Source organism: Acanthopagrus latus, chromosome 24 (genome assembly GCF_904848185.1).
Source record: "Acanthopagrus latus isolate v.2019 chromosome 24, fAcaLat1.1, whole genome shotgun sequence".
NCBI classification, from domain to species: Eukaryota; Metazoa; Chordata; class Actinopteri; order Spariformes; family Sparidae; genus Acanthopagrus; species Acanthopagrus latus.
The window spans coordinates 15,906,437-15,919,220 of NC_051062.1; the positions used below are offsets into that span (position 1 = coordinate 15,906,437).

The 12,784-nt window shown below is 42.2% G+C and overlaps 2 protein-coding genes across 11 annotated transcripts in view; one reads left to right on the forward strand and one right to left on the reverse strand.

The window, feature by feature from the left end:
• The window catches only part of dytn (dystrotelin), a 44,878-nt gene that overhangs the window by 11,350 nt on the left and 20,744 nt on the right, over window positions 1-12,784 (forward strand). For 8 of the 9 annotated variants that reach the window (XR_005073140.1, XR_005073146.1, XR_005073143.1 and 5 more), the window contains exons 8-10: window positions 5,337-5,371; window positions 6,102-6,306; window positions 7,343-8,146. The gene's annotated coding sequence lies outside the window, so the exon portion shown is untranslated. Of the gene's footprint in view, window positions 1-5,336; window positions 5,372-6,101; window positions 6,307-7,342; window positions 8,147-12,670; window positions 12,740-12,784 lie in introns of all 9 variants that reach the window. The other variant, XR_005073141.1, reaches the window with a different exon arrangement.
• Window positions 91-5,719, reverse strand: ackr3b (atypical chemokine receptor 3b). Of its 2 annotated transcripts, none has more exons than XM_037090546.1 (2): window positions 5,672-5,719; window positions 91-2,563 (listed from the first exon to the last, which is right to left on the reverse strand). In XM_037090546.1, the coding sequence occupies exon 2, from the start codon at window positions 2,539-2,541 to the stop codon at window positions 1,438-1,440; it is 1,104 nt and encodes a 367-aa protein (XP_036946441.1). In that variant the 5' UTR covers window positions 2,542-2,563; window positions 5,672-5,719; the 3' UTR covers window positions 91-1,437. The 2 variants fall into 2 exon arrangements, with proteins under 2 accessions (XP_036946441.1, XP_036946440.1); XM_037090545.1 differs by lacking the exon at window positions 5,672-5,719 and adding an exon at window positions 4,717-4,819.

Below are 12,784 nucleotides of genomic sequence, written 5' to 3' on the forward strand. Positions count from 1 at the left end.
CAGATTTTAGTTTAGTTTGAAAACATCAGATTTTTTTTATGACTGCAGTAGAGTTACAGATACGAACCACTCATTTTGAAAAGGTTTGTATTTATTTGATTGGCACTAGTTAAAGTTACAGGTCATCTTTATATTTACTGACTTTAATGATTTAACTACATGTTTTCACGCTTTTATCACATTTTGATCGTCTCCATAATAAAGTTTCCTAAAAGAAAAAAATTGGCACAAACTCCAGAGAAAAGTTTCATTTTTACACGAAGATACATTTTCAACTGTACCTTGATTCATAGATAGATAACACGTGACCCAGAACAGAGTGACACAAACATTTTACATGAAATAACAATAAAATGAGACGGTGAGAAGAAAAAAATAATTATATTTACATATTTATTTAAGTTCTTTCTCTGCAGTGACATGAAAACATTCATATGTTGCTCTAGTTCTTCTTCTGTTGAATAACTTGTTTCATATTTATAATGATTCAGTTCACAGGATCACTTTCATGGTACATAAGTGTTAATAACCAAGCAACTTGTTGGAAAATGTCTTTGAAATTGTCCCATAATTAACACAATAATCACCTCCAAGATGATTTAATAATATTCTGATATTTCACAATTATCAGTTAATAAATAGCTGATGATTTCTTTAAGTATAAGATCAATAAATCAGCAGCTGATTATTAAGTGCTTGAAAACATCAGAATATTACTTACTAATAATTAAATCATGTTCCGGTAGTTTTACATACACGTTGTCTGATAATCACAACTTTCTTATAAAACATTCCCAAACCTGTAAAATTAAGTGTTACAGTTTCTTGATTGCTTTGACCTTCTTAAAGTCAGAACATGTTACACTGGCATTGGCGGTCATAAACCACTTCAGTTGGTCCATGGTCACAATAACCCCGCCCCCCAGCTCCTGACATTCTTTGTTCCAATGTGAGAGGATGCTGAAGATACTGGGACCAACAACCTCTTCAATTATTAGTTTGACGTCCTCCTCATTTCCCAAGCTAACAGATTTCTCATGGAGCATTCCAAATTCTTGATAGATGTTAACACCTCAAGTAGATTGCCCAGAAGTTTCCAAGTCTTCAGACATCTTCCAGAGTCTTGAGATTTATTCTCCAGTCCAAAGAAGTTTTTTCAAGTCTGTAAAAGTCAGTCAGAAATCCCCTGAAGCCTTCCTAAGTCATAACTAGTGTTTACATCTTAAGATAATTGTCCATCAGCACGTCCCAGACAATCAGAGACCATCAGAGACAATCAAGGCTTTAGAGCAGCTGTGGTGCTCCTGGTCCAAGCTGGGAAAGGATCTCCACCACCAGGAACAGGTAGAAGAAGTGTTTGTAAGTACTAAGAAGTTGATCAAGTCTTCACACGGCGACAGTGTTGCTCATCATTAAGTTTTAAGAGTTTGGATGAGTTCACATTGGGCTGCCGTCCATCGTCACTGCCGAGTACTCCGTGTCGGAGGCATGCGAGCCGTCGATGAGTCTGGCAAGTCCCGTCTTTGTAGAGTACTTGAAGATAAAGGCCTTCATGAGGTCATAGCGGTAGTTTCTGTGGAGGAAGTTGTACAGGACAGGGTTGATACAACAGTGAAGCAGCGAGAAGCACTGCGTCAGGTGCAGCGCCACGTCCAGGAAGTTCTCCAGCCTACAGCTGAAGGGAAGCAGGTTGAGCAGTGACAGGGTGTCCAGCAGCAGGACAGTGTGGAATGGCAGCCAGCATACCAGGAAGACCATGATGTAGGTGAGGATGATTCGCCTGCTGATGCGGCGCTCCTGATCCGAACTAGGAGGGATCGCCACCACCAGGAGCAGGTAGAAGACAGCAATGACAGGGAAAGGGATTGCAAAGCCAAGCACGATAAAGCTCAGCTGGACACCCACCATCCACTCTCGAGGGTTATCAGACGGGTACACCGGCCGACAGACGGCGCCATCGTAGTGTGACGACTTCACCGCCCGCAGGAAGTATGTGTCAGGGGCCGAGGCCAGTAGTGCCAGCAGCCAAACCAGAACACAGATAAGCCGTCGCACCACCTTCTTCCTGCGGCTGTCAGGTGCATCAGTGAACAGTGTGACAGACATGTAGCGGTCCACGCTCATGCTGGTGAGGAAGAAGATACTGCTGAAGAGGTTGACACTGAAGACCAGGTGAGTGAGTTTACAGACAGCCTCTCCGAATGGCCAGCGCCCGCCCTGCTGCAGCGAGGTCACCCACACTGGCAGCGTTGCCACGACACACAGGTCAGCCACAGCCAGGTTCAGGATGTACAGGTGGGTCTCATAGCGGTTCCTGTCAGAGCGCAGGTTGACCCAGACCACCAGAGCATTCGCGGCAAGGCCCACTAGGAAGATGAAGACATAGAGGATAGACAGAACATGCAGCAAGGCGGCATGGTTGACGGCGCCTGAACAAAGCAGAGTCTTCACGTCGGACAGGTTGTAGTGGTCGGCGGCGGTCAGGTTTAGCTCCTCCCATAGTTCCATGAGCTCAGTGAGATCGTTGGTGCTCAGACTCATGATGGTGAGGTTGACGTCACACCTGAAAAAGAGGAAAAGATGGAACAGGACCTTCAGGATTTGGATGAGAGCTGGCAACAAATGATGACCTCATTCATAATGACATGGTATTACATCACTTCCTTTCATTCAGAGCTGCGACGTCTCATCAGCAGAATGTTTATTAACATTGTTTACTGAAAATATAAAATAAACCAATCGATCAATCAAATGTAGGTCGACAGCGACTAACAACCAGACTCTGTTTAACATCTGCTCAAATTAAAACACACAAACACACAAACGTTCACACAAACACACACATATGTTCACACACACACACACACACACACTAATCAGTGACAGACAGCCTGAACGATTATCTGATTGATCAGATTGATCTGAAAACAGATGAACAGGATTCTTCTGCTTCAAGTCACTTAAGGTAATAAAACTCAAGACCACACACACACACACACACACACACACACACACACACAGACGGAGGTCAAAGGAGGTGAAACCATCCAGACATCATTAATAAAGTGAAGCAGATGTTTGGAACAATAAACAGGAAGTGTGTCATCATGACAGATCATTACTGAGATCAATACTGGCATAAATCAGAAGGTTTTACTGCTCCGATCTGAACAACCTCCTGTCTGCACAGAAAATATTGCTATGATCAATTCAACAGGAAACACATGAAAACAGAAAATGTAAATATTTAGAACATCATCATCATCACTTTGTGTTGTTTTCATTGTACTTGTTCAACATTGAAATTAATAGTGAACTCTATCAACTATTATTACCAAACTCCATTGAAAAAACTTTCAATTTAAGGATTTTGTTTTATGTGTCTGTAAGACGTTAAAATCAGATGTTACACAAGATCACCTGAAATAAATCTAAGATATTAACTAATTAGTTGAACGTTTTTTTTATATCTGATGATGAAATACAAAAAAAAGTCGGAATTCTGACTTATTTTTCTCAATTTTGACGTGAAAAGTCGAGCAGGAGGAGGAAACAAAAGAAGAGGACTCAGAGTTTTATGGGACCTTCACTTTATAATAAAAACTCAACAGGGGACTTTAAACTGAAAGGACACGACCTTTAAAATAAAAGTTTACTGTTGAGCTGAAACAAAGAGACAATTAGTGGTTCGGTCAGAGGAGGAGGAAGAAGAGGAGAAGGAGGAAGCTTCATTTGATCTTTGAGTGTTCCAACGCTTTTGTTTGTGGTGCATTCACGGACTCATTCAGGATTATGTTAATGAGCTGATCTGTGAAACCAGAGCTCCCATTCAATGTTAAACCAGTTGGTCTGATAAGACGTCAGCTAGGAGGCTCCTGAACGCAGCATTAGATCACTGTAAACCTGCAGAGAGCACTTCAAGTCTCATAAACACAGTCCGATCCTGTTTGTCATCAACAGCGTTACATCGCAGATTTGCCGAACTCCGTGCGAAAAACGCTCGATTTTAGCTGAAAGAATGTGGAAGAAACAACTTCTGACGAGAAGTCAGTTCTGTGGACCCGAAGCAGAATTCTTTACGATGAAGTGATGTTTGGCAGAAGACTAACACGCCGATAGCACCAGAGGACGTTTTTGCTCACTTAAAACATTAAAGTCTTTTCACGGCGCGCAAACACGATGAATGTGCCACTTGTTTTTCTGACACTCTAATTCTTTGTATACCTGCTTCACAGTTTGCATCCCAAAAAGAAAATGAATGCAAGTTGAACCTGCTTTAAAAACTCGGTTAATTACAGATGATTTGTTAACTGACGGAAAGATTCAGTTAATAACACAATAATTAAGTTTGGAAGACGCAGCGGGACGCACTCTTCAGTTCGGCTCACATATTAACACCATCACAGAATGTTTGTGCATGAAAACGACACGTTTTAGATCAGGTTGAAGGTCGTACTGTGCCAACCAGCAGGAGTTTGAACTTAATATGATGTATATGCAGAATATATTAGAGATCATTGATAATCACTGATAGCAGTTCATAGTTTTCATACAGAAGCGCGAACTGTTCCTGTTCGTCAAAACGTTTTAAAAGACTCATTTCTGAATGGAGTCTGGCATGGAGAGCAGAACGAGTCTGGTTTATCTGCAGAACCATGCGGGATGGAGTCGAACTCCACTTAAGGTTTTACAAGTTAAAGATTTTAAAAGACTTACAGACTAGCTGCTGAGCTCCACGCGCTCCTCTCGGTTCAGTCCAGGTACCGAGGCCAGTCAGAGTCCACCCGGTGCGGCTGTGAGGCGGACTGACCGAGCCCCCTTCTCTCCGCAGGGTAATAAGCGGCACAGAGGAGAAGAAACGCCCACAGCAGCTCTGCGGTGATTTATTGCAGTTTCAGCTGCGGGACAATACAAGTGAAGGATGTGCGAGAGAAGTGCGGGTCTCCTTTTAAACCGCAAACAAAAGCGGCACAGAGGCGTGACGTCCAAATCCTGAAGAGTTCAGGAGGTTTTAACAGAGGATGAAACAAATGTGTTCAGAGACAGAGTTAGATTTATTGTTTCATAATTCACTTTAAAAAGTTTGAACTGTGATTAAACAGTTTTATTTTTTTCACACGAGATGTTTGAATGTAGTTTGTGTTTTAGTTAGATAAATATATATAATTAAAATATGATCATTTCATAAAGAATAAAATAATGCAATGATTTATTACAGAGTACAAAATAAAGTGAAATGAAAATTAAGTGAATAGTAAAATCTGAATCTAGCCCCGGGACTCGGTGCGCATGCGTGGCGTTGACCGCAGCTCGGTCTGCTCTGCTCTATATTTTAGGACCCTGACGTCCGTCTCGTGATGACGTCACACAGGTAAGCTCCCTGATATCCCATGTTTTCCTGTTGAAAGTTTTTCCTTGGAAATCTTTGAAAATGTTTCCAAACTTTGTAATGTTGTTGGTGTTTCCATGACAACAGACAGGCACACCCTCAGCTTGTTTTTCTGTTGTTTACAAACTGCTGCGCTGTGATTGGCTGAGACACAAACTGTATAGTAATTGTATATTATATTAATTGAATAAAAGCACGATATATTAAAAATACAACAAAAACAACAACCTTTCTTTTAAAGTCATTTTGAATAAAAATCTGAAACTTCGAAATTCACATCACCTCCTCTAGCTGTCCTCGGATCAGTCCGTCACTTCCGGTGACGTCATAAATCCCCTTAGAAATCAGAGAAAAGGACACATTCAGAACTCCATTTAGAATCTTGATGTTTTTAAGCTTTCTTCAGCATCAAAGTAATCCAGTGATGTTGTCTGCATTAGGTCAATGCTAACAGGAAGTGCTAACAGCTTATTGAGCTCAAATGAATGGAGAATAAGTGAGTAGCCTACATGGGAACATTTATGTGTATGAATAGAAAAATATACAAATAAATCGATCCAATCTTGTGAACAAAGTTTCAGAGGAAGAAGAAAAAAACCCTCAAAGAAGGAGAAGAGCAGAGAGCTGCTGCCGCACTTCCTCATCTTCCTCCTCCTCTTGATGATGATGATGATGATGATGATGATGATGATGCTGATGATTTGATCCACAGTCGTCCGTCTACTTCCTGCCTGTGGTCCCGCCAGAGGAAGTGATGTGTTTGTGGTGTCAGTGAACCGTGAAGAGCAGGAAAACGACTCTCTGTAGACCTGGATCAGGTCTGTATCCTGAAACACAGACCAGCTGGTTCAAACACAAAGTGAAGTGGACTCTGAACGTTGGAACGACACATCTGATTGGCTGAAACGTGTCATCGGGTGAGTGATCTGTGGTCAGGAGGTTCCTGCTGCTAGAAAAGCTGCACCAGTTAAAATACAAAAACTCAAAACAAAAGAATACAAAAATTAATGTGTTACTGGTCGAGGAGGAAGTCGGGTCACTGATAGGTGGATTACAGACAGTAATCCACCTATCAGTGACCCAAGAGATGAAGAGGAATGGCGCCCCCCCTCAAATAACCTGCAGTGTATAATATCAATGGAACTGAGTACATACCTCCACAAAGGCCCAACTCACATTCTCTCTTCTGTGGTTCTTTTCTGTGGTTCCCTTCTCTGTTTTTCCACTGGTTCCTCCCCTGGTTCCTCCTCTGGTTCCTCCTCTGGTTCCTCCCCTGGTTACTTCTCTGGTTCCTCCCCTGGTTCCTCCTCTGGTTCCTCCTCTGGTTCCTCCCCTGGTTCCTCCCCTGGTTCCTCCCCTGGTTCCTTCTCTGGTTCCTCCCCTGGTTACTTCTCTGGTTCCTCCCCTGGTTCCTCCTCTGGTTCCTCCCCTGGTTCCTTCTCTGGTTCCTCCCCTGGTTCCTCCTCTGGTTCCTCCCCTGGTTCCTCCTCTGGTTCCTCCCCTGATTCCTCCCCTGGTTCCTCCCCTGGTACCTTTTCTGGTTCCTCCCCTGGTTCCTCCTCTGGTTCCTCCCCTGGTTCCTCCCCTGGTTCTCTTTGATTAATGTGGTTCCAGCAACAATTGCATCAAATGTGTAAAACTTTTCAGAGTTTTCAAGCATTTTATTAGTAAAATCATTTTGAGACCCACAGTTAGAACCTGCAGGCTCCTCCCGAACCTTAAACCTGACAGAGTCCATCAGAGTTTGTCATCGTGCTCCGGAGGGTCAGAGTTCAGAGGACCGACCCACAGACGTAAAACCCGTCCACCCTGAGTTGTTGTTTAATTAAGTACCTTGTCCTGTGATGTTACTAGCAGCAGGTCAATGTTTGAACAAAGGTTTGATGACATCACCCATATGCTTTATGACATCATCAGTAATTAAAGGAGAACTAAGTGAATGTCTTCAATCAGGTCTGACAGGAGGGACTCCAGCCAATCAGACGCTATCGATCAGTGTTGGCCTCTGACCTTCTGGAGCGTCTCAGTCTCCTCCTGGTCGTATCTTCATGTCCCTTCAAGTCTAAAAGTCTAATATTTTTTTTAATGTGATTAATATTTTACTGACGTCTGATTGAGTTTGTCCGGTTTAGTCAAATGTGTGTTGTTCCCTCTCTGTCGTCTGCAGGAACCTCGATGGAAGGTGTGAGCAATTTTTTGGTTCATGTGTGTATTTGTTTATTCTCTGTGTAATACCTGGATGCCACAGTAGGTGGCACTCTGTACTGTGGGGTGCAGGAAATTGATAAATTGAACAGCAGGTAATTACTCAGCAGGTGTGCTGTTGACTGGGGGAAGCACACAGTTTTTGACCGTCGTCGTCTTTTTGTTGCATTGTGGCAAACATGTGAGCCTTTTGTCTTGATTTGCATTCAAGTTACAGAGTGAATGTGAGTGTGTGCACAGTTCAGCGGAGGTCGCTTATTTGTTAAGAGCGCAAAGTATGAATAAACATTTGGTGACTGCATATGACGCTCAAGTGTTTCATCCATCCATTGGACCCGGAAGACGATGTGTCAACTACTACCAAGTACCAGTGCAGCAGCCCCTCGAGACACAAAAATAAGTCAACAACTGCGCTTCGATTAGAGGTTCGAGCCGTATGGAATATGTCAACAACAGCCGTGTTTCCCGGAGTGACACCGATCATCAGCTGACTCATCCGAAGAGGGACCACTACCACCGGACCGTCTCACGGCGCCCACCGCATACATTAAGGTATGAGCAGCAGCGCTACCAGCTATATGGCCATAATACAAACAGAAAGGTGTGCACACTACTTTGCGAGCGTACTTCCAATACATTGGTCGCTAAAAATAACAATGATGATCGCGTCCTAAGACTGAACTTTCTCATCGCGTGTATTCATTGTGGAACATTATAATAAAGAAGGACATGTGATTGGCTGAGACATAAACTGTATAATAATTGTATATTATATTAATTGAACAAAAGCACGATATATTAAAAATACAACAAAAACAACAACCTTTCTTTTAAAGTCAATTTTGAATAAAAATCTGAAACTTCGAAATTCACATCACCTCCTCTAGCTGTCCTCGGATCAGTCCGTCACTTCCGGTGACGTCATAAATCCACTTAGAAATCAGAGAAAAGGACACATTCAGAACTCCATTTAGAATCTTGATGTTTTTAAGCTTTCTTCAGCATCAAAGTAATCCAGTGATGTTGTCTGCATTAGGTCAATGCTAACAGGAAGTGCTAACAGCTTATTGAGCTCAAATGAATGGAGAATAAGTGAGTAGCCTACATGGGAACATTTATGTGTATGAATAGAAAAATATACAAATAAATCGATCCAATCTTGTGAACAAAGTTTCAGAGGAAAAAGTGCACTGGAAAAAAAATCTTCATTTGTGTGAAGAAGCAAAACATGCTCCCGATTCTCTGGTGCCTTTAATGTCCACTGAAGAAAGTGGGAAACAAAATACATGTTTTGCTGCAAAAATGTTGGTTGAAAATTGTTTCGTCCATGATGTTAAACAGTGGTTGAGAAATAATGAAAATGTTGATGATGTTCATCCTGATGACAGTATATCAAATGTTGCCAGTAAACATTCTCACCAAAAAAGCACAGGCAGTGGTAAAAGCAGCAAAAGTGGTCAAACAATAGCGTCAGCTCACATAAAGCTGAGGCAGAAAAGGCTGCACTTCTGGCTCGATCTGCAGCATTAAAGGAAAAACATGCTCTTGAGAAGCAAGAAGCAGAGCTGCGAAAGAAAAGAGAGCAGCTTGAGATTGATGCTGAAATTGCAGCATCCACAGCAAAACTAGCAGTTTTACAAACTGCTTCAGAATGTTCAAGTAAATCCAGAGCATCATCAAATGGAATGAATTCATATCTACAAAGGAAAATAGAAGAAAAATAAGCTTCTAAAGGACTCAATCCTGCAGCAAAGTCATATGAACCCTGGACATGGAGTGCAATGCCACAAACCAATTTCCCAGTATGTCATAAGGACTGCAGTGCACGGAACACACACACTGTGGAAAAAAGGCACCAGTGCATCCTTGGACCAGGACAGGAGACACACAGGAAAACAACCGGAACATATGGAACAACACAATATGGAGAAACACAGACACTTTGGTCAGTAAATAATGAGCAGCCTGCATCTTTTCAGCAACCACATCTACATTCTGCACAAATAGGAGATGTATGTACCACAATGCATAAGCAGAATGAAATAACAGCAGCTCTTGTTCAACAACACTTACTGTCCTTAGCATCTTGAGACGTTCCAGTGTTCGACGGTGATCCTCTCCGGTACAGAAACTTCATCAAAGCTATTGAGCATTGAGTGGAATCAAAGGCTAACAAAGCTGACTGTCTTTACTTTTTGGAGCCGTTTACAAAAGGTCGACCCAGAGGAGCTGTCAGCACAACTCCTGACAGAGGTTATCAACTGGCTAAAGAACTTCTACATGAACACTTTGGAAATGAGTACAGGATTGCTGCAGCTTTTATAGAGAAGGATCTGGCTTGGCCTACAGTGAAATCAGAGGATGTGAAGTCACTACAAAAAGCTCTGTTTTTGAGTGGTTGTTGCAACGTGATGGAGGAGCTTCACTATATGCAATAACTAGACATGCCAACCAACATGAGAGCAATTATGACAAAGCTGCCACTTAAATTCAGAGGCAAATGGACAAAAGCTTTTGAGGTCTTTGTGGGGTACAATCACAGAGCCTGCTTTAAAGATCTTGTGTTATTCATCAAATGTCAAGTTAAGATCATCTCTCGGGCCTATAAAATCCGTTTTATTTTTTCCCAAATTCCATTTTTTCCATTTTAATTTTTGGGAATGTCGTTTTTTTTTTTTAACCTTTTACTCTTATTATACTACCAACAACAATGAGTTTTTAATTTAAATGACTAAAATGTACAAAAATTAAATAGAAATGACCTTAAATTATTTAAGGTGACAAACATATTTCCTCAATACTGTACCGTACAGTAAAGTGCATCAAAAACATTTTGACGTCATATTGTCTTCATACAGTGCTATATTTTGTGTTTTTATGGGTTTTATTGAATAAAAACATGGTCAGCTCTCTGGCAGATCCAGAAAATGTTTGCAGACCAAAATTGTTCTGAAAATTTGAATTGTAAAGATTAAAAAAAATAGCAAAGCTGACGAACAAAATGAGAAATTATACTCGTGACATTATGTCAATAACATACTAATCAGCTAGCAGTGAAAACACCAACCCTCCCCCGTCCTCTGAGCTCCCAGCCCAGGCAGAGGCAGCTAAGAGGGCTGTGGCTAACGGGGCCAGCTAGCTAACAGCAGCTACTGTTAGCAGCAGTTAACAGTCACTCTGTTATATGCCGATAATATGAATCGGACAGGTGGCTAACTCTGACGCATTACACCTTTTAATTGTGATTTCTCAGGTCTGCTTCTTTGCAAAACAACAGTTCACCTGACACATTCAAGTCGTTCGGAACTGCTCGGCTCTGTCAATGTCAAGTTTATCAGTTATTTCGCTGACGAAGATGGAGCTGTGGGCAGCCGCTTCACCATGCTTACATTGTTTTGATGTGTCTGTGGGGAGGGCGGCGACGACTTGTTGTGCCACCCAGATTTGCTTCCCTCTGTGCAGTTTTCCCTACACATACGTTCCACTTCCACACGAAAACAGTATGTCAGTGAAATTATGTCAAATTCCGCGATAGTCTACGTTAAAAAGTAGATTCCGTTTTAATCTGCCAGTTCCACGATTCCATGATCGTGAAAATCATAGAGCCCTACATCTCTGATCCACTCTTTGGGGACATCCAGGACATAACAAGTGGTTCACCTTCATCAAAGAGTGTTAACAAGCTCAAGTCATGGTCCAAGTTCAGCAGAGTCAGAGGTGACAGTTTTGCCACTGCAGTAACTGTTGTTGATACAACCAAAGGTTCATGCTCAATCTCACAGAGGCAGGACTCAATGGAAAGGACTAGAAATGCATGTGTCTGTTGCTCCCAGTCTCACACACTGGATGAGTGTCCAAAGCTGAAAGGAAAGAAGCATTGGGACAAAATTATCTTTCTGAGGGAGAAAAGGATGTGTTTTGGCTGCCTGTGTAGTGGACACATGAGCAAGGATTGCACTAGGCGCCTAACCTGCAAAGAATGTGGTCAGAATCATCCTACAGTGCTTCATATTTCTAAAAGGCCATAACCCAGCACAGAAAGTGAACACTCTAACAAAGCAAGACATGTCAAACCACCTTTTTCAGAAACTTGTGGTCAGTCATACAGGGGACGGAAGGGAGGATTGTATTTTGTCCATTCTGCCAATCCAGGTTAAATTCATCAAGGGAGACAAAATAGTACAAACCTGTGCATTTCTGGATCCTGGCAATACAGCTGCATTCTGTTCAGAGCATCTTATGCAAAGCTTGAACCAATTTCCTTTTACGCACCATGGGACAAGAAAAGGTTGTTTCCACGCATGCTTTGAGTGGTTTGGAGGTGGCTGGTCTCAACAGTAACCACTTCTACAGTCTTCCAGAGGTTCTCACACACAGAAAAATGCCTGTGACCCCTAACAACATTGTCTCACAGTGGCTTTACCTCTCTGATATCTGGATCCTCTGCATAGATGCCAATGTTGACGTGTTGATTGGAACCCTGGAAAGTTGTTAACCGCCAAGGGAATGGCAGTAAGAACTGTACTTGGTTGGGTATTGGGTATTGTGTGGTACAATTTGTGTGTACTATGGCTCTGTAATTTAATTTGAGGGGAATTGTAATGTCAGCCACCATTTACAATTACGGGCCTGCGTGTTAGAGCCATTTTTTGGTTCATGTTTGTATTTGTTTATTCTCTGTGTAATACCTGGATGCCACAGTAGGTGGCACTCTACGGTGGGGTGCAGGAAATTGATACATTGAACAGCAGGTAATTACTCAGCAGGTGTGCTGTTGTCTGGGGAAGCACACAGTTTTTGACCGTCGTCATCTTTTTGTTGCATTGTGGCAAACGTGAGCCTTTTGTCTTGATTTGCATTCAAGTTACAGAGTGAATGTGAGTGTGTGCACAGTTCAGCGGAGGTCGCTTATTTGTTAAGAGCGCAAAGTATGAATAAACATTTGGTGACTGCATATGACGCTCAAGTGTTTCATCCATCCATTGGACCCGGAAGACGATGTGTCAACTACTACCAAGTACCAGTGCAGCAGCCCCTCAGTGGCTCAGGTTCATTTTGTTGTTTTAATTCAATTAGAACAAGTCACAACAGAAGGTTTCCAGAGTTCGTGACGTTAAAGACGGCAGTCAGAAAACAGCTGAGCAGGTGAGCATCAGCTTCAGGAACATCTGAGAGATGGGATGTGGTCTG

Coding starts and splice junctions, on each gene's coding strand:
- ackr3b (XM_037090546.1), bottom strand. CDS start 2,541: ATGAGTCTGAGCACCAACGATCTCACTGAGCTCATGGAACTATGGGAG.